The sequence below is a fragment of the Myripristis murdjan genome, chromosome 8 (assembly GCF_902150065.1).
Source record: "Myripristis murdjan chromosome 8, fMyrMur1.1, whole genome shotgun sequence".
Taxonomy (NCBI): Eukaryota; Metazoa; Chordata; class Actinopteri; order Holocentriformes; family Holocentridae; genus Myripristis; species Myripristis murdjan.
The window spans coordinates 18,143,676-18,171,517 of record NC_043987.1 but is presented as its reverse complement, the minus strand read 5'-3'; the positions used below and the strand labels follow the sequence as shown (position 1 = coordinate 18,171,517).

The 27,842-nt window shown below is 41.0% G+C and overlaps 2 protein-coding genes across 2 annotated transcripts in view; both read right to left on the bottom strand.

The window, feature by feature from the left end:
* The window catches only part of abca3b (ATP-binding cassette, sub-family A (ABC1), member 3b), a 39,210-nt gene extending 29,331 nt beyond the window's left edge, over window positions 1–9,879 (bottom strand). The window contains exons 1-4 of the mRNA XM_030057604.1: window positions 9,626–9,879; window positions 7,817–7,915; window positions 3,918–4,176; window positions 550–677 (exon numbers count right to left, since the gene is read on the bottom strand). Coding sequence (XP_029913464.1) covers window positions 550–677; window positions 3,918–4,176; window positions 7,817–7,870 — 441 coding nt within the window. The 5' untranslated portion in view covers window positions 7,871–7,915; window positions 9,626–9,879. The remainder of the gene's footprint in view (window positions 1–549; window positions 678–3,917; window positions 4,177–7,816; window positions 7,916–9,625) is intronic.
* A 1,151-nt stretch (window positions 9,880–11,030) lies between these two features.
* On the bottom strand, window positions 11,031–23,863 carry ccnf (cyclin F). Its single transcript, XM_030058780.1, has 17 exons — window positions 23,584–23,863; window positions 22,589–22,743; window positions 22,320–22,426; window positions 22,136–22,203; window positions 21,841–22,037; window positions 21,321–21,374; window positions 20,689–20,793; window positions 20,464–20,541; window positions 18,952–19,106; window positions 18,087–18,251; window positions 17,730–17,853; window positions 17,385–17,565; window positions 17,065–17,152; window positions 14,596–14,695; window positions 14,308–14,441; window positions 13,821–13,996; window positions 11,031–12,356 (listed from the first exon to the last, which is right to left on the bottom strand). The coding sequence occupies exons 1-17, from the start codon at window positions 23,594–23,596 to the stop codon at window positions 11,905–11,907; spliced, it is 2,352 nt and encodes a 783-aa protein (XP_029914640.1). The 5' UTR covers window positions 23,597–23,863; the 3' UTR covers window positions 11,031–11,904.
* Between the last annotated feature and the right edge of the window lie 3,979 nt (window positions 23,864–27,842).

The window sequence follows — 27,842 nt, the reverse complement described above, 5'->3', positions numbered from 1 at the left end:
TTGTCAGAATGAAAATCATACTGTGTATTAAAGGCACCTCCTATCATGCCATGCCGCCTTGTGGTAATCCTGAGAACATATTAAGCTTGTTTGTGGGATCTCTTCCTAGCTAGGACTTTCCCTAGCTGGCCAAGTAACAACTCCTTTCAAAGGTAAACAAACAGGGAGCGAGGCTGAAGTACAAAGTGATGGAACCAGTGTTACTGGCAACACACACTGTCAATGTACTGTATACCTTATCTGTGGAGAGAATCAGGTCATGAGGAACTGCCCAGCATTAATTATTACCCATATAATACCGAAACCTTGACACATTTATTAAAGACTTCCTCTTAAATTAACAAAAAAAAACAAGAGATATTCCCTCTATTAATATAAATTAGTATTCACCACACATCTTTTAACCACAACAAAATGAGTCACTGATGGTGAAAATTTAAATTACGAGAAAATCAGGCCTTGCAATCCAGTTGCACGCCATTGTTAGGCGTGAATAAACTACCATCAACCTCCTACACTGAATGAAGGTGTGTGCATCCTCCATTTTACCTGTTGGGGCAAAGGTTCATCATCATGGGTGAAGCGATGTTCAAACACCACAGCAGCCAGCACCTTTCCTGATAAAGGGTCGTTCCTCACGTAATCCTCAAACTGCTCCTCCGTCTCAAAGCCACGCACTGGAGGTGGACCACATGCAAACATGTACAAAGACAAACAAAAAAAAAAATGACATCAGGTGTGATTTGGAATTCATCTCACATATGTTCCCTCTCATGCCTTTCTCATCGTCTGACCTTGGTGCTTACAACTCTCACTGACAGTCAGGAAGTTGCAGAGCAGCAAGACGTTGTCAGCATACTTAATTCTGCGTCCAGTATAATTAATACAATAAAGAGAAAGAGCTGCACTTGAGCACACAAAGCTACCCATAGCATATTGAGTCTCACACAAGCACACTGAAGGAAAGAAGTCAAAATATTTTTGTCAAGGCCCATGCCAGAAACCCCAGACAAATGAGCCAAATCAAGTGAATGAAAACCCGAGAGCAGGACAAGAGATAACATTTTCTTCTTACTTTTGATTAAATTTCTCAGCCACTATTCTCACGCAGACATTTCCCAATGCCATTTTTAATCTTATCAAGGACACATGCAGGTATTGTGAAGCCAAGTGAAGGACACCTGTATCGCAGACTGGCACCAGGGTGAGTTCCGGGTCAGCCTCATAAAATAAACATATGCACGCCATGGAGACACATGGAGGGCACAGAGGGAAACAGGTCGATGACACACAGCTGAAAACATACCAGTTCAAGCATGCGCTCTACACTGCTGCTCACTTCAGCTCAGGGTTGGACAATATATTGATATTATCTTGATAATTTGAGACTTGAAATTGTCTGCGATTTTATTATAATATTGTAATGTGGCAAAAATACTGTGTTTTCCTGGTTTTAAAGGCTGCATTACAATAAAGGAGTGCAAGCTTCTAAACTTATCAGGCAATTCTAGCCATTCTAATATTTGCCTCTACCCTCTTGGTTATCATTTCCACATTACTAGTAACAATTTATTAAAAGTCTTATTGTGTAAATATTTTGTGAAAGCACCAATAGTCATCCCTACAATATTGTCACAATATCAATAAAGGTATTTAGCCAAAAAATATTGTACTATTTGATCCTGTCCATATCACCCAGCCCTACCTTGGCTGCATTTCTCTAATAGTAACAGTGGCACCTCTTGTTAATCATAACCAATGCTAACAAGAGACCTTAAAAAACCTTCAAGATTCTTTTTTTTTTTTTTTGTGGTAAATTTGAAAATACATTATTAAAAAAAATCCATGTCAACACATAACCTTAATGTATTGCCCACATATTACATCACCCTGTCATCTCTGTATGTGCACGTTTATTTTAAATCCGTGCGTTGATCATTCCCCCACATGCTTCCTGTCTGACTGCTGAGATGATCTTAGTCATTCATTAAAGGGCTGAGCTGGGAGCTCACACAGCTTATTGGCCTGGGAATTGGAGAACCTGCAGCTACACAGAGCTGTCTACCTGCTCCCACATCTCTGCTGTGTGTGTCATGGTCTGAAGCCATGGTTACACTTTGTGATCAGATGCGCCAGATCAGAACTCATGTATGTGTCCGCATATGCGTGTCCACACTTGATCTTCAATGAGACCTGCCTGATCGGACACTGATTGGATATTTTCCCACACAGATATATTCCACTATATCCAGATTGTGCCCACATGCTGCCCACATGCTGCCCATACTTCACTGAGATCCAAACTCAATGCGAGCCAGGCCATTATGGCATTTGGTCTCGCTCATCGGATCCAAAATCACCAAGACTGCATCTGGGAGTGTACAGACTTGACAATTAATGCATCCTCGCATGACTGGCTGACAAAAGTTGCATTGAAAAGACAAGTGTAACAAGTGTAAGTGTAAAGAAGGGGGCAGGGCGGCGGCTGTAAGGCTGGATCAGCAGCCTGTAGATGTGACAGAGACGCTGCTACACTCTGTGAAGAAAGAGGGGCTTGGCTGGTTTGCTCCACAGGGAGCCGTTTCTAGAGGAACCAGTATTCCCAGGTCTGCCTCAAATGGAATGTCAACTGCAAAAGGTGCAAACGCAGTGACACATGACACACGAGGGACAGCAGCATCTACTACATTGTAGAAATCAAGCAGAGGGATACAACTGACAGCAAAGAGAACAGGATCTCTACGGTATATTTCCTGAGGTAGAAACTGATATCTTGCTATTGTTTGAGAAAGACGATGATGGCAAACATTACCACATATAAGTTCCATTCCACCCATAAGTGTGCATGTTTAGCTGTCAGTGTTTTAGGTGCTAAATCAACAAATCTCATTTTTACAGGGGTTAAAAAATCTAAAGTACCTAAGCGTCAATGGATGTTTCTTAGTGTTGGACTTTAGTTCAACCCTAGGTAATCAGATTGCTTTCATGGCTGCTGCTCCATCTTCCTCCCCTACCACTGCTGCTCTCTCTGCCCAGTGCACTGCAATTTTCAGTCTGGTAGGGTGAGTGGAGATGGACTGAAACTGGGCGGGTACAGTCACCATTTAACTACCTTCCTGGGTGACTGGATTGTGATTGGATTACACAAACCACATCATATCCATTTGTAACTGCACATGAGATGCAATGACGATGCAATTTCCCCCCCAAAAAACTCTGCATATAGTGAGAAATGCATTAACAAACTACATTTGTACATGTAAATTGTCTTCCATCCACATGTAGGAACTACATACATGCTAACTTCTTCTTCTTGAAATGGAAGTAGATCAAGTAAACAAGTCGCCCTCTCCTCCAGTTTTGCACAAGAGAGGCATATCTAAGACAATTTCCCCCTCTACTCTGAAACATAACAACAAGCTTATACAAAAAAGCCAGTTCCTGTGCATTTGCCATTCCTTGGACATGTGAGAAGAAGTACTGGGCGAAAGCAAAGTGCTTTGCAAAGAAAGAGAAGCTCATACAATTCCAGATGAAAAGATTTTCATGTTTTTAAGTTCAAGTGAAGGATAAAATGCTCTTCTGTGGGTTGCAAAAATGCTAGAACTTGTTGGGCTTATGAAACCCTTCCAAACGCATCGCATAAAATCAAAAATATAGCTCAAATCAGTTATTGTTGTTGCTGACATTTTAGACATATAAGGCTTTCAACCACAACCACAATATGGACAATACATTGACAATATTATCAAACAATGAGGGCTCTCACTGGGATGGCGTTAAACAAATCAACATGTGTTCCAAAGTGGTGGAAATGTAAAGCTTATAGCATTAATGTGTATTCACTGTAAACATGTTCCACTCTTGAGTTCCCTGTAATGGACATACTGCCTGTTTTTGGCCACACTCTCACCTACCTGAAGCAATGGCACTGAGGCCCAGGCTGTGCTGCACATCCTCTGCCACCTGGCGCACCACACTGGAGTTGCCAGGCACGTAGGCCAACTGGAAGCGCCCGATCATCAGCGGCGGGGGTAGAGTTTCAACGGAGAAGCTCTCATAGACAGTGGCATTGGGGTAGTTCTTGAAAGGCACCTTCTGGCGCAGCACGATGAGGATGCTGGAGAAGAGCAGGGGCAGGGCTATCTCCACCAGAGTCACCAGGATTTGACGTTTCTGTGGGGCAGGAACAGAAAGATGAGGAAGGCAGGATAGAGTCAGGCAGAAGAAGGGACAAAGCAGAAGGGACGGCAGTGGATACAAGGTAAGAGTGAGTAAATGGAGGAAGCAAAAGAAGTTTATACAATAAAAAAAAAATACACGAGATCTGAGTGAATCTCCAAAGAATATGAAACCTAGGAGGAAAGAGAGTTAAGATGACTTACTTTTGCTACGCTGGACAGAATATTCATCATCTTAAGTAACTCATAATCACAATGATAAATATGGGCTGCCTCCATATTTCAGCCACAGATGAGATGTGGATTTGATTTGATGGATTGATTGCTTTGAAAAGCACAAGAAATATCAGGAAATATACTCCCATGGATGACATTAGCTGGTTCCAAATGCTTTAAAGTGATAATGATAATCAACTGGAGTCAAGATGGAATCGAGCCATCATTTCGCTTCTTTCCACTTCACACAGACATGAGAACTAGCAGAGCTCACAGATCCTTAAAACAAAACAGAATTTATGTGATGGGCTCCTTGTGTTGAGTGATTGCAGTACAAAATGACTTGGACAGTTTCAGTGCATTTCTCGGTCATCTCAGCGGACTACCAATTTCTAAGATTCTCCATTCTGCACTGAATCTAAGTTTTTTTATGTTTAGAGCATAAACATGAACCAATGGTAGCCTACGTTCTTCCCCATTAGGCATTTACTCTAAAAAGGTTCTCATCTATATGTACAGTATTTTATTTTCCTCTTATGACCAAATCCAAACCAATGTTTTAGTTGCTGAATAGTGGCTTACATTGACTTTTGTCGATTTTAAGTAACAAGTTAAAACTTCCTATCATTATGAATTCCACAGAATAGCTATACCGTGGAATCAATGCGATGCATGAGGATCATTTTTATAAATGTGCCCAAGTGTGTGTGTTAGGGCCTTTGTATCCAAGAACGCCAGGGCAGCCAGGCCACTCCTGATGCCAGTGGGGCAGAGTCTACGGGGAGGAGTGCTTTGGTAGCTGAACACGACACCTGCTAACTCCATGAGGTGCTGCAGCATTACAGTCTGCTACTGTCCTGCCAAAGCTGGACAAAGACAAAGAGAAGCCTTCTCAGCTATACTGCAACAAAAATGAATGGCTATACACTTGAGCACAGCACAAGATGACATTATGATAACAGCATCAAGCACTAAAGGACAGTATCTACTAACTCAAATTTACTACCCTGTCATGAAGCCTTAAGACTGATTTCATAGAACGCACAGATATTTTTCATGACCAACAATATGCATCACAATATTAATTTGAATTTATTATAGGATACCCTCATGAGATGAAACATCTCATTTGCAAGGGGGTCCCAAATATCATTGATTTGCTTGTCTTAAGCTGTGTTGCAGTTTACTAAAAAAAAAAAAATCCCAAACAATAACCGTGCAGCATCTGATTTACACCATTTTTTTTTTCTTTTTTTAAAGAGCATACACAGTAACCTAATACTCACCAAGGTAAACGTGCACATCCAAGAATTATTATTTCTACAATGATGTACAGATTTTGTGTATGACGTATGGAAGAATAAATTGATGGGACTCAATATTTCTGTTCAAAATCTTCTAAGTGGTGTCTGAGATTTTACAGTTAACATGGATTAACAAGCATGACACAGCACCCTCCTTGACTGATCAGTGTAATTTTGCTAGAATGCTGTAATGCATGCAGACCATATAAGTCGGTCCTAGTTCTCAATGTTGCACTGGAGTCAGAGCTGAATCATGCCATTTTTATTTTGTGGATTTTTCTAGTTTATACCTTTATTTACCCGAGGTAGTGCGCTGGGCATGTATGCTCTTTTTCAGCAACACCCTGCTCCTGCTTGACAAAAAGTAAGAGTTGCAGTGCTTGCTCAACATGATATATCTAGTGGCTGCACTGCATTATTAACTATTGAGGCTAATGCCTGTGTAGAAAATATCTCTGCCTACTCAGTGATGGATTTCTCCCCATATGATTGTTGATCATCAGTGCAAAATGGTGAGTCTGGCAAGAAGACATTAGCTCTTCTATTATGAGGGACTAATACCAAACCTGACTGACACTGATGTTTTATATAGCTGAAATATTTTCTGCTGTCAAACTCCACATCGTCATGTCATCTAAATTTGACAATTTATCTGTATGAATAAGAAAAATACTCCAAACAAAAAGAGGCTCAAAAATGCTTGGTGTATTGCAAATAGCTGCTTTTTAAACAGTGTGAAGCATTTTGTTGTATTTACTAGAAGACGATTGTAGGATACTGTGGGTCTGATATATTACAATGCCCACAATCTCCTTGTGAAGTTAACTGCGGTAAATTTTAGTCTTGTCTATGTACAATCGTAACACTGCGTTCATTGACTGACTCTTGCTCTAATATTGTCTCAAACATGCAGTGTTGTGCTTTATGACCGAAAATACTGAGTAAAAAATGTTCAAGGCCAACCTCATTGTTACCTTGCACAAGAGGTCCAAAACCATGCATACTTCAAGTAATTTGAGCAATCTACCGCCAGTTCTTGTAAAGTATTACAAACTCCTCAGTTCTTAAGTCTGGCCACCTCTCACAAACTTCATAGGCCTTCTCTGTGTCTGTGTACCACAGCCAAGATACACAATTTACACCAAAATACACTGCTTCCTGCCTGTTCCAAGCGGAGTCTCCTAGCAACCACAACTGGAGCAGTAGGGAGTGCAGAAAGGGTATTGAGGCAACAACTTACAAAGAAATAGGCTATCTATGAAACTCTGGTGCTAAACTGCTGGAGCATTGTGCAACCACAGCCTGATACTGGAGTTCAAACTAAAAGCACCTCAGAGTACAACCCAACTGGAAATACACCAACTTCATGCCAGACTTAAGCAGGCACTGTTTTCAGGAAAATTCTGTGGGCCAGGGTTGCCTTATCAACATCATAATAATGCAAGCCTCAGATATAGCGCTATGCTGTAGCAGGATCTCCCCATTGATTTCTGATCATGTCTGCAGCTCTGCACCAACTGATACTGACCTGGTTAACATGACGCACAACGTTAAAAATCTGGGCTGACACGCACAACGTATGAGACTAAAACTGTTTCCCAACACAGAAATATCATAGTGTTAGTCCCGTAATTCCCATAAAGGCACATGATGTCAGGGGTAATGTTTTAATACAATAGAATAACTGCGAGTTCAAATATTGATTACCCGCTGAAGATAGCCATATAAAGGCCGGGACAAGCATCTGACGGCAACAATAAACATCACGATGACCTAGCTGGAGCCTGTGACACAGCAACATGGCGCAAGCAAGCTATATAGATCTATTACTGGCTGTAACCGCATCCAAGGTAGCTGGTTTACAACATCAGCCCTGGAGGAGAATCTCCCAGGCTGTAGAAAACAAGACTAATCATGCTCACTGTGACCATTACGTTACAGGCCTGTAACATAACAAATACTGACATGATTAAATATGTAAACTGCAGCAGGCCTGCGCTGTGCTGTAAACACAGCAAATTTACGACATCTCATACTCATAACACAATCTTATCATCTTACTGCCTAAAAAGGAAACGTGCATTCCAGTTGCAGGTTTGCATTCCTCCAACTTACCTGCTGGAGATAATTCTTCCAAAGCAGTAATCCAAACTGTCGCATGATAGCCATTCTGAACAGTAGACAGGACACAGTCCAGTCGTCCCTCTACCGTGGCTGAAAGACAGATTACATTGGAGGTTTAGGTTAGACTTAGAGGAGCATTTTATTCTTTTAAAGAGAAACCAAATTGACCATAAGTGCTTGCAGTGAACACTTATGTTATCATCTCAAGTGTAGATTAAGCAACAGTAATTCACCCGAAAACAAGAACTGAGAACTGTGTGATCATGCAACAGCTGAACAGCTGACTTGGTGTTTAGTCTGTACATGTATAAATAATCTCAGGCTTGCAAATAGGGTCAGGTTTAGAAACGGGGTAAGGTAGCGAGCAAATGAACAGAAGACTGAATTAGGCCGTTGACTTCCACTCGCCAAACCAGTTGGACAAGCCAAAGGAAAAATGCAACTTTGTTCATCATGTGGTCATGGCGGCTGTCTCTACTGGATGTAAACATGCTGTTACATTAGTTGAGTTGGGTAAAACCAGAGAGTCAAAGAGGCACTCCAAATTTCTAATGAAAACTATGCCACCCAGCTTCAAAAGTTATGTACGTCCTAGTTTCTTAATCTGAAGGTTAGGAACCAAACTATGCCCCAATCTGACCCACAAAGGCAGTGAAGTGCTGTGGTGATTCAGAAGATCATCCATCAACTATGTCCTTGCACAATACAATGGATTACTAATAGTTCCAGTGGTGCTGTTTTTTTTTTTTTTTTTTTTTTTTTTTGTTTTGTTTTGTTTTTTGTTTTTTTAATCTGACCCTGACCTTTTATCCCTGTGTTGAGAGCGGCAAATGAAAAGATCTGCTCTGGAGATCATGGAGGAGCAAAGACAGAGGCAGAGGACGGGGGTAAACAGGGGCGCACAGGTTTATAAAGTTAAAGAGAAACCAAAGAAAAAACAATTTTCTTTGGCCATGTGTGTCTTGGACTGTATGGCAGCATTCTGGCCTAACCCACCTCCTGAAACTTTAGACCTACTGAGGATGGGTCAGTTTACTATGCAGGCAATTCTGCCAGAGGGACTGAAAGACACTGTTTCCTGGAGAAATCCATCTCCTTTTTAAAAACATGTTTTTTTCTTTATGACTTAGAATGAGTCATTGTTTGGATACAGTGTCAGACAAAGAGACAAAAGCACTATGTATGGGTGAGAAGCTAATAGGCATACATGCGAGCAGCCTTTGTGCTTGTCTTAAGGGAATCTATAAGGGCAATATTTAACATTTTACCTCTGATCTGAAACCCGGTGTTCGCAGATCTAATAAACTAGGTCGTATCGCCTGCGTTTCCAACTAAGCCTTTCATCTGTGACGGGAATATATCCTTTTGATTGCAGTTCAGGGGTCATTTATACTTGATTTTATCTGTGCCACTGGCTTTCCAAGACAATGCACGACACATTCACACTGACACGTTGCCTTTTTCCAAGGATACTATCGGCTAGCTATAACTAATTTCTTCATCATAAATTTAATATACGTTGCCATCGTTGGAAGACACATAACCCTTGTCTCGCTGATTAAGCCCGCCTATCATCCTCTCTCATTGGTCCAACACAGCAACTGGGCCTTCGTGATTGGACAATCGCCCTGCTTGTCAACTCCAAGGATTCGGATGAATTTTGATGATGGAGCTGAGGGACAAAACATGTAAGATAATGTGCTGAATCACCGACACTCTATTTTTGTGCGGTTAACGCTCATTCGTCCTCTGCGTTCAGGTGATTTGATAGTGTGTTGTTCTGCAAAGACGTCAAATTACCTCAGAAAAGCAGGATACGGCACATGAACTTCACGGGCTGTTGTCCCTTCCTGTCGGTGAAATTAATTCCTCCTTTTTTTTTTTAGGGCGACAACACCTTTGCGCGTCTTCCTTCACCGACAATGCCGAGGTTTAGCTACCATAGGTGTAGCTGAGGGCGCTTGCACCTCCAGTGCAGGTGGTTTTTCCTTCAGTGAGTCCTGTTAGCAGGGCGATGACATTGCACCAGCTGCTGGGTATGCCCGTGCGCTCATTGTGCAAAATGCAGCGACGACCGTCAACAAACCCCCTCACGTGATCTGTACTCAGTCATGTGACCTCAACAGACGTACCCCCTACCTTTTCATACTGCACAATCTGAAACAGACAGTGTATTTGTGCCATTCACACAATGTCTTTAATAGTAGTCGTATAAGCAATGTAAGTGGCAGGCGAGTTTGTTTGTTTTGTTTTTTAAGAAGTAAAGCAAATCAAAAGTCCAGGGTCACACTTCCCAACAAGTTCACACAAAGTGGATGGTGGAAGGACATGAAAAGCAACAAATTTTACTACAAGCCCGTTGACTTATTTTTATTTGAAAACGATACAAAAACAAGTATACACAACACAGGTCACTTGAGGAAACACTGTACTCTAGAAAATATAAATTCAGTTTCAACTAAACTTTACAAGGAAAATTTTGATTTTTTTGGAATGAAGCAACAATTCAAGTAGCAGTGACAAGTTTTGTTTGTTTGTTTGTTTTGTCTATGTCCATTGTACATACAGCTATGTACATATAAGACACAGGAGATAACCACTCTGAAGGAACAGTTTAAAATGTATTTACAGTCACAATCATTTTTAGACATCACATACTCAGTGTCCTGACTGCGGCATACAGTACTTTCAAAAGCCCATCAAGTAATATTTTACCTTTAGTGTCTAAACTTCCATGTCACTGAAAAGGAGAAGCAAATCCACATAAAATACTTTAGTATTGATTGTTCAAGCATACAAAAGGTTACTATAAAAAAAAACACTTTTTGTGGCACAGTTGCTCTCTTTCAGTCATGATAAAAGTGCTAGACCTAATTCAGATGGGAGAAAGACTTGGAAAATCCAACTTATTAGGACATATTTGAGTTTCTTGTAGCAGTGGGGCAAATCATTAAGTTTGATAAAAATCAATGATTGTGTGGCAGTGGTAATATGTATTTTGATGTCAAACTGCATCCTTAGTGGTTTAGATCAGTCATTAAGGAAGTTTTGTTGGAAAATTCACAAGGTAGTTAACTTCACCATCAATACGGCTCTACTTCTATTATGTAACATAGTGTGTAAACCATAGAAATTGAATTCCATTCCATTGAATTTCTATGGTGTAAACACTTAAACAGTTAATTCTATAAGGAACACTCCCAGATGTTTAGTGTGTCATGTAATCTCTAAAGTAATATGGATCAAAATGTTTATGAACAGCACAATGGATGCACACATACAAACAAGACCCTTGGAGAAAATGCTGACTTAAAGTCTCATTTCACAGCTCTTTTCAGTACAGGTAGATTCCCCTGAAAACATAAATGACACTACCACAGTACCTTTGGCATACACATATATGAAAATTGACAGAACTGAAGAGGAAAACTTCATTCATACAATCATTTTACGGCTTCAGACACATTTACATGAAGCAGACAAGTGAGTAGTCATTTCTCGATGACTATCCAAAATTATAAAATGGTTAGGTTCTTGTACAGACAGTGCATATTAGAAAAACAACCACAAAAACATTCCAGCTATGTTTAAGGTTCTTCACGTTAACATCTTCACATTGAATGTTTTTTTTTTTCTTTTTAAAACAAGTCCATGAGATTTCATTTGAGCTTGTAACCATATGATGAGATCTGAGAATGCTTGTTTGCAGAAGGCTGTGAATCAAAAGAAATGGCAACCATAGTACCAGGGTCCTGAGGAAAGTCAAGGCATGTTCCAGTGGTTTCAGAGCTGCATGTGAGTAAGTGGATGTACTGTTTAGGCTCATGGGAGGTATTTTTATTGTGCCATACCTGTAAACACTTAAATGAAATGTAACATGTAAAAGAAAGGCAGGATTTTAAGTCAAAACTCTTATTATTGTCCTATCCCTTTTGTTTTAAACCTCAAACGGATCCTGATCTTCTGGTGACCAGTGCAGACTGTCAGGAGTGAGCAACAGCATCAAGAACAAAAACAAAAGTGCTGGAGTGGGTGCTGCTGAGAATAGTCAGATCCATGCCAGGCCAAAAAACTACTGCTTACAGGCTCAGAAACCCCAAAGTGGCAGAGTTCTCCTCTCCTTCATCTTCCCCATCTTCCCTCTCCATCTCTCCTCCACTATGGGCTGCTGTGTTCTTCCTCTTCACTGGTTTGCTGGAGCAGCCCCTCGGCCTCTGCATGGGCACTAAGAGGCGGAAGCCTGGCTGGGCATTGGCAGAGGCTGTGCCAGAGGCAGTGGGAATGGTCTTAAAAGTGCACGGCATCAGGGAGGAGGAGGAGCATGTGGAGGAGGGGCTAGCACCGGAGACAGAAGAGTATCCTGAGCTGTGAAGGTCTTTGGAAAATGAGAGGGGATCCTGGTCCTGACCGTTCTTGTTCTTTGCCTCTTCCGCTTCACAGAAGCTGTCTTCATCACTGGACATAGCTCGGCAGTGCTCTAGTCTACTGTCTGCATTCATCAACATGTTGAGTTTGATGGCCATGATGGAAGCTAAAACAGAAGAGGAATCAAGGTTAACAACTATAGATGAGCCAGAACAGTAATATTCAGTTAACAGCCAATAATTCAGCTAGTGTTAGCTAGGGCCTCATTCACCAATATCTTTCCAAGTTTTTTCTTAAATTTATTCTTGAGCAAGGTCCTAAGAAAAGTCTATGACAGATTTGTGACGTGTTTTTGGCATCTGCATTCTTACATTGATGAATTCCATTATCCTCATAAACTGAAAACACGTGCCAGTTTATTCTAATTAGCATAGATAAACATCTCACTAATCCCCATATAAGGACACGAGGCAAGTCAAGAATGCCCAACAAAGGTCTTATGCCTTAGCTACACTGAACACATAACGTATGCTGACTGTTTGCAAATGTGCCCAAAATAAAAAAAAAAAAAAACAAAGAAAGAAAGAAAATAAAGAACAAATTGAAGCACTAGTGTGGTGTTTATTACTATTAACTATTACCTATTATATTATTACTACTACCTATTATATTATATAACTGTAAAATTGAAGAAAACACAATAACCAATTATTTTGCACAAACATGTCTGCACGTAAATGTGCATAAGAGTGTTCTTGAATGTGCGGAGATTCTGTTCCTACCTAAATAAATAAACCTGAACTTAAAACACTGGTGAATGTCAGAAGCTTTGTGAAAATTGCTTTAAGTGGATTTTAAGAAATTTCTTGTTAAGATTGGTGAAATGAGGCCCACTGTTTTCCTTACAGGGACGTATTGTTTATTTTAATCACTAGTATTGTTGCCTTATGTGAGATTAGCAGTATTAACACAGATCTATATTTTAATCCCACTGAAGGCAGTATGTGGCACTTCATGCTATGGCTTATTCGTCTTTTTGTGACAATGCCAGTGTTGTCATAAAAAAGCTGTCACGAATATGCTCCATTAAAGGTTAATCTTACAAGCATAACAAAATTGAAACTTAAAGCAAGCCTGCAGTTCAGTATTCAAAATGAGCAAATAATCTGACCAGAAATTTCGGTAAAATTCCTAATTTAAACAGGTGATTCTTGAGACCAACTACCAACTAACCCATTAACTAGATGAGCATGAAACATATACCTTTTCCATATCCTTTTTTAAGAGCATTGCATGATTAATTTTAAAGAAAGCCAACACAAACTATTGAGCCAAAACCTACAAATACATCTATAATCATCCATCCATTTTTCCTTTCATGACAGTGAACTTAGATTAAGGACAGGGCCTTAATTTGAGCAATTACATGATTGTACATTATGCACTACACTGCATATGCTGAGTCATATCTAGTCATATCATGTCCTACTGGAAAACTGACTCATGCGTAAGTCCCCTCCATATAGCGAGCAGTTACTTTATGCTTTTTAAAAATGGCTTTGAGACTTTGCCAGTAACCACATTTGATGCTTCTATCCAGCCTCTTTCTCTTCTCTTCCTCAGTACTCACTCTCTCCATCTCTCTCTCCCTCGCTCTCCTCCTGGTCGCCCTCATAACCGGAACAAGAAGTGTCCAGGCTCCAGTCCAGGATGTCGCCCAGCAGCGTCTCCTCCTGAGTGGACAACTCAGCCGTGGGTGTGGCCACAAAGCTTCCTCTGTGGGCCTGCATGCTGTCATCACATCTCCTTGAAGAACAACGAACAGTGGGTTAGAGTGAGTCACTGGATCATCACACAGATGGCACAAACAAACACCTTCTGGACAACAAGGTTCACAAGGCTGTTTGTCACACAGCACCGGGAGAGTCAACAAGGGTAGGAGCTGTTAAATGAGCAAGCCGAGAGGGAGGAGTCTGGTCATTTTGCTGTCACTCCATGATTTATCAGAAATAGCTGAATGGGTTTTTTTGTGTGTGTTTTTCACTTCGTCATTTGAAATAAAAAGATTTCAAGCTGTACACTGACATGTGTTGTACTGGGAAATTGTGTGGGCTAACCTCTTGCTGTTGCTGGATGGGGAGGAGAGAAAGGTGGTGATGTCTGCTGGTTGGCCAGTGGGACTGGGAGGGTCCATCTGAGGCTCCACCTCAGGGATCTCCAAAATCTGACACAGCTCTTTGAAGTCCATCACCTGGTGCAGGCCATGAAATAATAATGACCAGTTACATTCAGGAAACATTACAGATATCAAACCACCATACATGAATGTTTTGTTTTTGGAAAAGCAAGTGCTCACGAGACATTTCCCTACAACATTATACAAGTTTCAAGAGGTATGTAAGTACGTTTTCTTTGCTGATCTGCTGGTAGGCCTCATCCTCAAAGCGCTGCTTAACACCAGTGAGAGACACGTGCCTGTAGTCTTTGGGAACATCTTGACTGAAACTGAAGTGAGAGAGAAAAGGAGACAAAAGAGAAGATATATGACCAAGTTTGATCCATTTGGCTCACGGCATCTCTAATCAACTCAAAAGACAAATCTTGTTACTTGTCCATTTGGGAATTAGACTGTCTATATACAATGCTCACCTATCCCTGTGACTCACCCTGCAGCACGTTTCTGACTCAGTTGCTGATTCTCTTCTCTGCACACACTCCCCCACCTGCCCACACACATGCAATCCAAAGGCCTCCCACCATCTTTTATGACTGTGCCAATCTGTTGAGACTACACAACTGGTTTCTGTATGCTTGCTGCCAGCCCTAATGGCCATCTATTCCCTGGTGATCACCAGACTGTATAAACAATCTGATATCTACAGCAATAGGATTATATGAGCATGCTAAAAGCAACCAGACACATCACCAATCAATTCTTGTTAGTCCAGAGGTTTCCGATGTTTTTTTTTATGTTGTTTGCACTGACTGTTAACATGCCCGAAGGAAATGAGTGTGTTTGTGCACCATGGCATAGTAACAAGTCATAATTCTGACTGGAACAGATTCAACAATTTGCTGCAGTTTACTGTATGCTATTAAAACACACACACACACACACACACACACACACACACACACACACACACACACACACACACACACACACACACACACACACACACACACACACACACACACACACACACACACACACACACACACACACACACACACACACACACATGTCAAATGTGTTGCTGAGTTAAAAAAAAAAAAAAAAAAAAAAAGTTTTTTACTACAAATCCATACTGAATGACTGCGAGTATAATTTCCACCAGCAGGAGGTGGGATGTCTGGTGGCTACGATGTCATACCATGGGCTTGCATTGTATGTCATAAAACAGGTTTGGAATATTTGTATCCAAACAGGCCGATCTTGCATCTAAAGTGGATACCTGAGGTTGCCGAATGATCAAAGCTGCTACAGTGCACTTGCAAATTAATTTGCACAAGCTCGTTCCACACCTCAGTTGTGATGTCGAATAACTCTTTACCTCTGTTCACTAAAGGGGGAGGGAGTGGATGCAAAGACAACACTGAATCATAAACCCAGAATACAGGGCAAAGAGGACTTGTCCAACACCCAGTATCTGCATAAAGGTTTCTATATGGACCGGATGTTGTAGCTGTATCAGTGCTACACTGAGTGGAGCCAAGTGTTGATTTGGAGGGGTTTTATAATAACAGCCACTCCAGTACACGAGCACTTTAATGTATTTGTCTTAGAAATCCAGTTAATGGGCCTATAATTTTCTGCTATTTTGCTCACAGTAGGAATAAAGTATGCCGAATAAATCAATAACTCCAATAGAGGCCAATGGTACATTTGGTCTAACAGCAATCTGGAGATCAATCACATAATTTCTTTGAGCTGAACACTTTTAGGCCATGTGAGCTGGCTAATACTGAGGGTTCCCAACAGGAAAAGCTGCTGCCTACAAGGAACCAACTCAGAACAATGCAACAAACAAAACAAAACTTTATTTGTTAAATTGAAAGCTACAGAAGGGCAAATGCAATACAAGATACCCCTCAGCACAAGATGGAATAACTTCAGGTACCTTTGCATACTTCATTATCTTCAAACACATTTGCAGAGTCAAATTGTTTGTTTACAAGGTCACATTTATATCTGGATCTCAATGCGAGTGTGAAATTGCAGACATTTAAGGATAACCACAAGCGTTACTTTACTCATTGGCACATTTACTAGGATCAAGCTAGCCTAGCAAGACAGCTAATTTACCAGCAGAGTTGAATGTTATGTTTTGCGTCAGCATAGAATCTTTGGTTTCACTCTTTGGTTTCTTTGCTCGCCAACAAAAAGCTGTTTCTCCTCTCTTGGGATGGTTGAGTAAGCAGAGAGGAAACAACATGGAATGGTGTACCAGCCATAATCCCCACATCTCCCTACAATATTGTATTACTAACTCACCTCCATGCTGATGCTTGAATACCGTGCGTTAAGTGGTTTTGTCATTCACTGCATTTCAGTAATCGGCTTATTTGCCACATATGTGCACTTAACTGATTTCTCAAATACCATGTAAACGAGAAACCCGGTTCCCATAATTTTGGGTAAGAAAATTAAGAGAAATCAGAGCACTGTAACACATACGAACGCATTAACAGATTATCTGAAATTAAAGTGTTCACTCTGAGCACACAACTAACAAAGAGTGTGTGTGTTTGTTTGTGTGGGTGTGGACACAGGAGCACAGTTTAAAAAAAAAAAAAAAAAAAAAAAAAACCTTATTTGGGTACCAGTTTAGGAGGAACGGAAAATCAGCTGACAAAGAATGTGAGAAGCTTACCACTTGACATGGAGCAGCACAGCAAAGGGTATGAGGTCTTGCTTGGAGAAGCCTGTATAGTCAGCCAACTGGCTAGGCCAGATGGGAGCTGCACAGAGAGATAGGGGAGGAGGGAAGAGTGCACAGTTAATGTCAGGCAGCAGTCGAGGCACATACAAACTTGACACCTGGTGACTAAAAGTATAAATGTTGTTTAACACACAATTTGAATTATCTGTCAGTGCTGAAATAACAACACTGTATCGGTATGCCTTCAATTGCAAGTATGTGGGTTGTATATCGGTAGATTTGTGGCATGAGAGTAAATCAGTGTTTATTACCATAGTGATGCAGTGCACGTGTAAGCAGTAATGCAGCACAGGCCAGTTTGGCAGGCGACGGAGTGCTGAGGGCAGAGTAGAGCAGTGACAGCTCACAGATGTAACTAAAGAGGTGAGTGGTCCGTCTCTCCAGAGGCAGCAGGGACAGAAGCACCTCGCCATAGTCCAGCAGTGTGGGGCTCTACGAGAAAGGGCATAAAAAAGGGTGTCTTACACTTAATTATACTATAATTGCAGAGTGTTCAAAAATCATGGGGCTCAGCATGGAACGGACGCAACCTTGAACTGGTGTACATTTAAATTCATCAAAAATGTATGGGCAAAGACTTTGCTTTATCCACTTACCCTTATCTTCCCCCCCAGCACAGAGACAACCTCTCCCATCATGCGGACCAGGTCCTCATATTTGTAGGTGTTGTCTGTGAGCCAAACAGCCTCACGTATGGTCAGAATTTCTTTACTGATGTAGCTGAGGGAACAAAAAACAAAATGCTATCATAAACCAGGACCAAAAATATATCGGCACAACAAAAGAGCATTTTTGACTGACAAATTTGTTTTGTCACTTTCCATTACTGAGTTTCCCTGCAGCTTCCATTTCATCATGACAGAACTTCATTACAACCTTTGCAGTACAAAACTAGAAATCATTATATCGTGTCAACATTTCACACAGCGGACAGGGAATGGGTCTGTCCTCACCGTGTGCAAACAACCATGCAGGCGATGCCTAGCAGCTGGAGGCGAGCCTTTGGAACAGAGCGCAGAGCCAAGTAACGATCAACGCAACCCACTGTCACATGCAGGGTCAGACTAGAGAAGTCCTTCATGGTGGTCACCTCCACAAGCCAGTCTACCAGGATGTACCTACAGAGACAGAGATGGAGAGAAATGCTCACACTAAACCTTAACCCCATCACTGTCACTCGAATTGGGAGGGAACACAAAAAAAAAAAAAATCATCATGTCAGTTGTTATATATCAAATTATTATTACATCACATTTAAAGGTGTCTCTTTCCGTATGAATGAAATCTTAAGAAACCAGAGGGCTAATTATGTTAACCTGCTTTAACCGTGCAAATAACAGTGTGAAGTTTGTACTGTGTGTATCCAGACCCCTCTGTGTCTGCCACATGACTGACTATTTTCACATCACTAATGGAATCTAATTATGTTGAGATTTAACAATAGTTTATTGAACACTTTTCATTTTATTGTTTTATTGTCAGCCCTACATTATGTACACCATCATCTGGGCCAAATGTCTGTTCTGAATGCCCTACAGAAGTGCAAACAATTGTGATGGCCACATTAAGGCTTGAAACTGACCTGTATAGTGTACACATTTAAATCACAAGGAACTGCGATTTTGGCTTGCACTCTTGAGCTGGTGCTGTGTCATTTGCCTTCTAGTAATATCATTAGACAAAGCTAAACCTAAATTATCAAAACACAATGAGTCATCACGATGACCAACAGGAACATTCAGCAGTCTGGAGATGATAGTCACCAACAGACTGAGGTCACATCAGTAGCACCGTGATAGACTTTCTATGTCTGTCTACCTCATGGTGTCCTTAATGCCCCGTTTGACGATCTGCTCAGCATGGTGGCGTGGTGCTGGGGGAGAGGAGCTGAAGAGCTGGGCCACTAGGTCAGCACAGGCCCTCCCCTCTAAACCCAGAGGATTCCCACTGCTGCACACCTTGGCCAGGGATAGCTGGAGGAAAGGAAAGACAAGATGTAGGAAAATAAGTCAAACGATGAAGGGGTGACGATTAGGGCTGGGCGACAGATTGATATTATATCGATAATGTTATGAGACGAGATATGATTAGGAATTTTTGACAAGACAACACAGCAAATAAAATTTAGAGATAACATTTTCTGGTCTTGTTAGACTGTTCTAGCTGTTGTTACTTGCCTCTACCTGCTTGGTCACCATATTCACATTATTAATGATAGTTTATCAAAAATCTTGTGCTTAAATATATTTTGAAAACACCAATCACCCCAGTAATATAATCATAACGTCAACATTGAGTTATTTGGTCAAATATATGTCGATATTTGATTTTGTCAATATTGCCCAGCCATAAAGGTAATATTACATTTTCAATGTCGCCGTGGGTCCGTGTGACGTTAATGTTGTCATCCACCCATGTCTGCAAGGGTCCGGGCAGACGCCTATACAGGCATCCACGCACAGCCCAGAATTTGAGACCACGCACACTGTATGCATAGCAAGCACGCCAACTGTGCATGCTCCAGATGGATCCCTCCGTGTTCCAAGGGATAAGGGGATTACACATACACGCACTCACACAAACACAGCATGCAGGGGTGAGAGGACAAGGTAATTGTTTATGCTGAAGCGGGATGATTTTTTATGAGCTGGAAATCGCTGTTTAGGGGGAAATAATTTATATTTTTTTAATGAAGCTTGACTGTGCACAAGTAACTGCTGACAACATGTGCACAAGTAACTGCTGACAACATTCAGATAAGGAAACTATCTAGATCGAGATCGAAGCTATCTATTGTGGTACGAACGGTACCACGTCCACACAACCAGTACATGTCAGCTGTCCGCAGAATGTAGAGAGTATGTCCAAGCCTTAACAAGCACACTAGATTTGTCAGAGAGCTTGCCATTGTAATTACTGAGTGGGATTCTTGGAAGAGCTTGTCATTTCGATGAGTCATGTTTTGTGATTCAATGCAGAAGCATGGGCAAGGCTTTACAAAGCTGCTCAAAATAATAACATGTCAACTGTCATGCCCTCACTGCCTGGTAGCACTTCAGTGATCACACTTGAACAAATGGAAAAGCAGAAGATGAAAATGGAGAAATGAAAGATTTGACAGATGACAAGGGATATATAAAGGCTGTCAAATGACAAACATGCTTCTGCTTATTTTTATTGTTATGGTGGATAAATGAGGGAGGATAAATATGTTTACACACACGGCCAACAGAAACACAACTGTAACTAACTGTAAAAGAACACATCAAATCTATTCACACAAGGTACAAGGCAATAGTCTGTCTTGCAAACACACACACACACACACACCTGTGCTTCCCAGCATCCTTTGGCAGCATAGTCCCTGAGGGTTCGCACATACTGGAGGTACCTGCCTGGGTCTGCCATCTGAAATATATGACCAAATTATAAAAATAACTTTGGCCCTGAGTCTGAACAAGTTTCAGGGTGTGACATGCAGAAAGATACAGTAAATCAATAAGGTCAAGTGTTGCTGATCAATAACTTTGGTATTGAATGAAAGGTCAGACTCACAGCATTTCTACGGTTGTGTTCCCACAACAGGTAGGAGCTCTGAAGGCAGCCAGCCTGTGACGATTCCTCCAGCATGAGTAAGGCATCCATGTGCTTTTCATCTTCCTGAAAAATAAAATACAATAGGATGCAGACATGGTTCATAGACTGCTAACAAAGCACTGAAATTAAATGCTCAGCCAGACATACACTAAAATATCTTTAAAGGCTTGTATGTAATGATCCTGAAAACATATACGCCAGCTCCATTTACGCTGTGCATGAAATTATGTCACTTCACTAAATAACAACACATGAAAACAGAGGGGCTATGGCCAAGCAGCAACAGGCAAGGCAACAGCTGCTTATATGACAAGAAAACAATTATCCATCTGTGCTGCATGACTCATTACTAGAGCTCTGCAATGTATACATAGAAACATACAACATCAATACAGCTGGGTATCACAGTATTATTTTTTTGCAATACTATCTCGATTTGAATCTCAAGCTATGCCCCACTGTATTGATATGTATCGTTTATGCCGTTCATTTTGATGTATGGCATCTGAACAGTGTTGTGCTAATTTTGTTTTAAGCCAACTGAAACTGTGCACACCACACCTAGGCCATAACGTCACTTTCACACTCACCTCAAAGAGCTGCAAAACTCTGGCCAGACAGTGCAGCAGGGGTCCTTTCTTCTCCTACAGAGACAAGAACCAAATAATTCAATAAAAAGTTAATGGAAAAGCTGACATTATATTACAACCCTTTTGGTTGGTAATGCACTCACTGCCATCATCATTTCCTGTTGTATTATCACTGTGGGCTTCAATATGATGGGGAGTATTCTATGAATTTAAGCCACAACATTTTGATTTTCATTTCATTCCACAGAACAACCAAAGAAGCTAAGAAATTAGTATTTGGAGTAATATAATATTTGGCCTTCCAGACCCAGGCTCTCAGCCAACAGCAATGAGACTTTCTGCTGCAAAGCATTAGGAATAAACCTTCCCTTCTACATCAAACCAGTGATGGCAAAAGAGGCAATGAAGCATCATCAGTGTCTACCTAGTAAGGAATCATGTAGGTGAACATTGGATGGAGATGATTTATAAAAGGGAATGTGTTTGACTGTCCAGTGCTTATGGCCTTGGTAATACTTACCATGTTGTTGTCACATTCAGCCTTAAGACGGTCAAATACCACAGCCTTGCAACAGCTGCCAGTAGGGGACCAAGGGGGACGGATGAAAACCCAGATAAAGGGATTTGCCAAAGGAGAACGCAGGCTCTCTGCCAGGCTGAAGAAGTGGGAGGCCTTCCGACCACACACATCCGCCCGTCCCTCATCACTCAATAATGCTGAGGGATGGCAAAGGAGACAGACGTAAGATAAAGATGACGCACAAGTAAGGTCATTTCAATCACAATGAATAATGGAATGAACGAGTTTCACTTACGCCCTTCATTGTACAAATATGCAATCCCGAGCTTCACAGCCGCCTCAAAATTCCCTTTTTCTGCAGCTCTGAAGAAACAGATAAATTTCATATCAAAACCCATCCATTCAAAAAAAAAAAAAATACATAAATAAAAAATATCATACTTTGACAAATCTGTGATATCTGACAGAAGGGAGTGTACCTTTCAAAGAGCCACACTGTGTTAGGGGCTGGCCAGGTGTCTTTGAAACTGACCCTGGCCCACACGCTGGAGTGGTTGTCAATTATGTCCCGCAGTTGCGAGTGGACCTGTAACAGCAGTCAAGACAATTAGTCACCCTATAGAAAGAGACAACTGACCCATCAAGTCAGGTGGCCACAAGATGTTGAACTTTTTCCACCCTGATGATACTGTATGTACATGTTAAAGGTTGCGTAGGAGTGTTACAATGTCTGTGTGTCTTTACTCACTGCTCTGACAGCCAGCAGGTCCTCAGCAGAGAGGCACTGGAGCACACATAAGAGGACCTCCTCAGGAAGAGACAGCAACGTCAGGGCTGGAGTTCGCTTACGGACCCGCTTCCGCACTGGAACCGAGTAACATTTTGAACAACGGCAATGGATTACTGAAAGGAAGAGAAATCAAAAATTAGACAAAAAACATTCTTACAAGTTACAACAAGAAATTACTGAAATTACTTAGCTTTAACATGACACCCCTAACACACCACAGTGGTAGCTGACTATGGACTGCACACACACCACAACTGTTAGCTGAGGATCCCCTCACATCTTGGTGCTGGGCTGAGAGTAATTCTCACATGATGGGCTCACAAATATTTGCATTTAGCTCAAAGCTGGTCAAACGCCAAGCTACTAAACTGGTGACAAACCACAAGAAGGGAACTGGCTAATGTACGGCGTCCCCCAGGTGTTGCATTTAGGTTCCCCGTTTCGATTTGCATAAGTTAACTATATACTGAATTAACTGATTGTTACTTTAAAATATTCCCAAATATCAGTATCACATACCAAAATGCTGCAAGCATCATCAGGCTTTGGTGAAGGGAGTAAATCTCCCATCTGACTCGGATAAGTCAAATGAAGTGAGCGCCCAAATTTCCCTCCTGTGGCTATGTTTTGAGTTCAAACGTTATAGCATTTTTTCTGTGGCTATAAAAAAAAAAAAAACGCCCTTTACCACTAATTTGTAAACAGAGAAAACAATCATCACTCTCCACATACACTGCTCATATTTCAAATAAGTTAAATTAAGCAGTTTTCAACTTGAACTTGCAAGACCTAATTTACTGCCTAACCGGCTAACGTTAGCGTTAACGTTCATGTTGACTAACGTTTCCAGCTAACGTAAGTTCAAAGTTACAAGGATTTAATACACCCTGAGATTAATGAGACACATTATTTTGACATTATTTTGACAATAACCGTAAAAGTTGGCTACTTACCGCCCGCTTTCATTGCAAGTGGACTGGGCTCCTCTCAAACAGTGATGCCTGTGGATAAGCTTACTACTCTGACTACACAGAATAAGCTAGCAATTTCAACCACGCCGGTTAATATATCACCTTTTTCACCTAGACTGTAGACACACACACACACGCGAGTCACACACTTTTCCAACAGAGCTCACTACCTTACTATTCCTCTAATCTTTAGCTAATATGTTGTGAAGCTGTTAGCTCTTGCATGAATTCAAATTCAAGCATGCATCCTTACTGAGAAGACCCTCCCCGAGCCTTCCCTAGGACCGCCCGCGCGTACCGTTTAAACATCAACTTCAATCCCATTGGTCCACAGCGGTTACGCCCATCATTCATCGAGAGGACCTCTGATTCGCCGAGACAAATACCAGCAGCGCTGATTGGCTGTCGTTTATAAACTCTAAAATAGCAGATGGTTATTGGACAACGTAACGTCATTTCGAAGTACGCGCTCGCCAACTGATGTTTCTCATTGGCTGACGTGATTATAAAAAACGTGCATGGGGCCACCCTTTCGCTTTGGATTTTGGGACATGTAGTTGAATAAAAGGAACCGTTTAAAGGTACTCTATTTAAAGGTACATGAACCGGACAATCCAGACTGGCGAGCTTCAATTACCACATTTTGTTGGTAAGATATGTCAAGTTATAGCTTACTAAGCCTTAAATGAAATTTCATTTTTGGTTAATACAGCTGCAATTCAGCTGCATTCAAAAAGTATTTGTAAACACACTCATGTCCTGATGAAAAAAAGGATGCCCTGTCTTGAGTCTGTCCTTCAGCAACATTTGTTGATATGGCAATATCATTCTGTATTTTTATCTGTTTTAGCCTAAAGAGTCTTTATTTTCATAATTGTAATAGTAACAGGTAGCTTTCCAAAAGCTTGACACAATTTTTTTTATTTGTATTTGTATTTTGTTTATTTATTTGTTATGCTTCTGCAAAGAAAACAAAGGTTACAACAAAGGAAAAAAGAACTTCAAATTACTCTCTTGAGAATCACAGTAAGATACACAGTGCAAAGAGTGACTTTATTAAAGTGTTGTTTCATTATGTAAAGCGCTATTCTGGATAGGCTGACTGGTTTGATTGGCTTTAATGTGATTACATTATGTGTGAGCGAAACTGCCACACCAAAGATCCTTTCGGTTAATAAAGTGTGTTAATGTTCCACCATCATGCCTACAACAGCTTTCCCACTGGATGATCCCACCACCCAACCCCACCCCCAACCAGCATGCACACACAACATTATTGAAATCTGAGGGAAATGGTGGTGGTGGTATTTGGGGGAGTTAAATGAAAAACCTGGATTAAAAACCTGGAACCTGAAAAATACTGCATTATCTTCCACTAATTGTATCTGCTTGGTAAGAATCAACCAAATGTTTATATGGGTAATTCATAAGAGATAGGAAGGTAAATTCCAATTTCCCATTGAATACTCAGATTAACTTTTGCAACTGATTACTGAGGCAGTTACGATGGCAGGCATGTTTACACTCATTAGGCATGGTAAGTGAAGGCACAAGTAAAACTAAGCATGCAGGCTTATACGTGAGCAAAGGTTAAGTACAAAGAATTTACAAATGTGAACACATGGAACAAACATGCTTATCATCAATGTGTTTCTTGTTACTGAGTACAGTAAGAAAACAAGGATGTTGTTCTTGCCTCTAACCTTTTCACCTGTACTCTCAATCAGTCTTGAACCTCACTTGCTGACTCATATTTGTGTAACCAAGCAGACATGTAATTAAAGGATAATTTTAAAGATATTTTTTCCACTTTTTGGGGTTCAAATGACTGATAGGGACAAAGGTTTTTGGAATTTGAATGCCCAGCACTCTAGGCATCCGAGAGATGGAAGAGATTATGGAACAGACAGATTTCTATTATAATAATCTGAACATGTCAGTGGCAAAACAAGCACTTTTATTAGATTTAGTAGTAATTTGACATTAAAAAATGCCCCAGTTTTTGTCCTTTCAGACATGTGCAAATACCCTATTTTTCCCTATTGGTCATTACTCCAAAAGGTGGAAAAATAGGGAACACATTGAAAAATACTGTAAATATCTTTTAACAAAAGCCACTGACTGGTGTCAGCTTTGGAAAACAGCTGCCTCTCAGGACGTGACGTGCTAATTGAGGCCATTCTGTTCAGTTCCCACTGGGAATAAACAGCCCATTTCCAAGAACAGTGTCCTTCTTATGGCTGGTCTGCCAATAGTAATCTTGCCTTCCTTTCAGACTGCCTCTCTTCATTGATCTGTTCCCCATTCATCTTCAGTACCTGACCCCAATCTCATCATCTGCAGGTACTATAGCATCAACACTACATCTGCCAGCCTTGTGCAGACATCTCACACAGATTAAGGTCAACACTTGCTGTGCCTCATTTAAGGAAATGTTTTTTGTGAATTCAAGAGTAATGTGATCACATCAAACACTAATTTACATAAAAGCTGAACTGAATGTCAATTCACGAATGCGTAATTTTCTCTCAAGGCCACTTTACCTGTCACTCCTCCATGCATGTAAGCTGTACATGCCCAACAGAGAACAATATATTATATTATATATTATATTATAATATTTTTGTGTCTTGCTTGAGTGTTCTTTTTGGCATGTAATGTGCAATGCCTTTCGGAGTAGAGGTAAAGTGCAGCCAAATTATCTTGTAGCTGAGTGACCTAAGACAGGGCAGAGGCTATAACATCCACATTTGGATGCGTAAACTGTTTCCATAGAAACTCCTGTGGGTCTCAACCACGATGTCAGTGAGACACAAGGTGACACGTAACAGCAAAAGACAGGCAGTCAGTTGTTCATCCTTCCTGAATTGACAGTAATTATAGCAATAAAACTGCATATGTGCAAATGACTGCTGGTCTAAGTCTGTAATTTGTGCTTCTGTGAACAGACATTATTTTCAGTGTAATTTCACTGAAAAGATGCATGGGACTGAGCATTTGAATATAAAATCTGCACCTCTGACAGGAAGCCATTGTGGTTGCTCTGAAAACATAGCTGGAGGAGCAATTTAAGTGATGCCCTGATCTATTTACCAGTGACAACATATTCATCAAAGAAAGACGAGATCAGCTGTACAGCACCTCTGGTGGGTGGGTGGAGAAGATATGCCTGTGTGATTAACCCACAGTGTTTCCTCTTTACTTCTGTGATGCTCATCCCAAAATATCCAGACAGTGCTATGCTATTCCAGAATTTTCAAGCATCTGGTTGATTAAATCCACAAGGTTTCCATCCCTCTAAGACAGAGATATCAGTCTACAGCAGTCAGTCATCATAACATTTTAATTTGATTTTGCTTTTGATTTAATTTGTGTGTCTGGCCAGGCATATCTGTTTTGCGCCTACACCTCTCTCCTAAATAAATGAAGTAATATCTGAAGCAGAATTGAGATATAACACCATCCCGCAAGAAAGGTATCATGTGAACCAAATAGCAGACAGTGACTCATCCCATAGACAGACTTGTTTTTCAGTTTGCACTGATGCCGTGTAGTAGCATTTGAACAAAAAGAAACAGTCAAAGGGATCAGGCTCCATTATGACTGTGAGAGCACAATGTCACTCGTAATTCGCGCGTAATTTCACTGTATTGCCTGTTGCCTCTCTCTAGCTTTGAATATCGAACTAATCACTTCTTATATAATTCAGTGTGTGACTAAAACTAAACAACATTAAGCCCTTGGATTTGAAGTCAAGTCTGGAGATTGAGAGGCGGATGAGTTGCTCCCAGCTGGTTTCCTGTAATCTGTGCTCACCCTAGCAATCCAACTGACCACTTCCTCACATCTGCACTTTGCCCCCGTTGGCCTCCCCACCCTTATCCAGTCGTAAACAGTATTCTCTCCACACCCACAGCAGTTTCCCATGTCAAATGTTGAATAAAATCCTGGTGAACTGAACAGTGCTGCGACTCTTACTGGCACAGACCTTGAAAAGTACACTGTCTGATTCATAATTGGTTGCAGTGTTTGTCTTTGTGCATGTGTTTTTCTCATGCCATCATCTTGCCAGTAGGGGGTGTCTTTTGTTCAGGTGTCCACTGGTCTATCTGTTTTTCATAATAAACAGCGGATTCCACACATGCCTAAGGGATCTGTACAAGTCATCCAAGCCAGGTGGCTTAGCAAGTGGCCCTGCCAAGTATTGCAATTTTAAGCATAGGGACTGAAGAGATGGCTTC

What these genes read in the sequence shown, in the direction of transcription:
- ccnf (XM_030058780.1), bottom strand. An exon ending in GTGCTGCTCCATGTCAAGTG is followed by an intron (nt 14,696 to 17,064) that starts GTAAGCTTCTCA and finishes CTCTCACTTCAG; the next exon opens with TTTCAGTCAAGATGTTCCCA. An exon ending in AGCAGATCAGCAAAGAAAAC is followed by an intron (nt 14,442 to 14,595) that starts GTACTTACATAC and finishes GGCCTGCACCAG; the next exon opens with GTGATGGACTTCAAAGAGCT.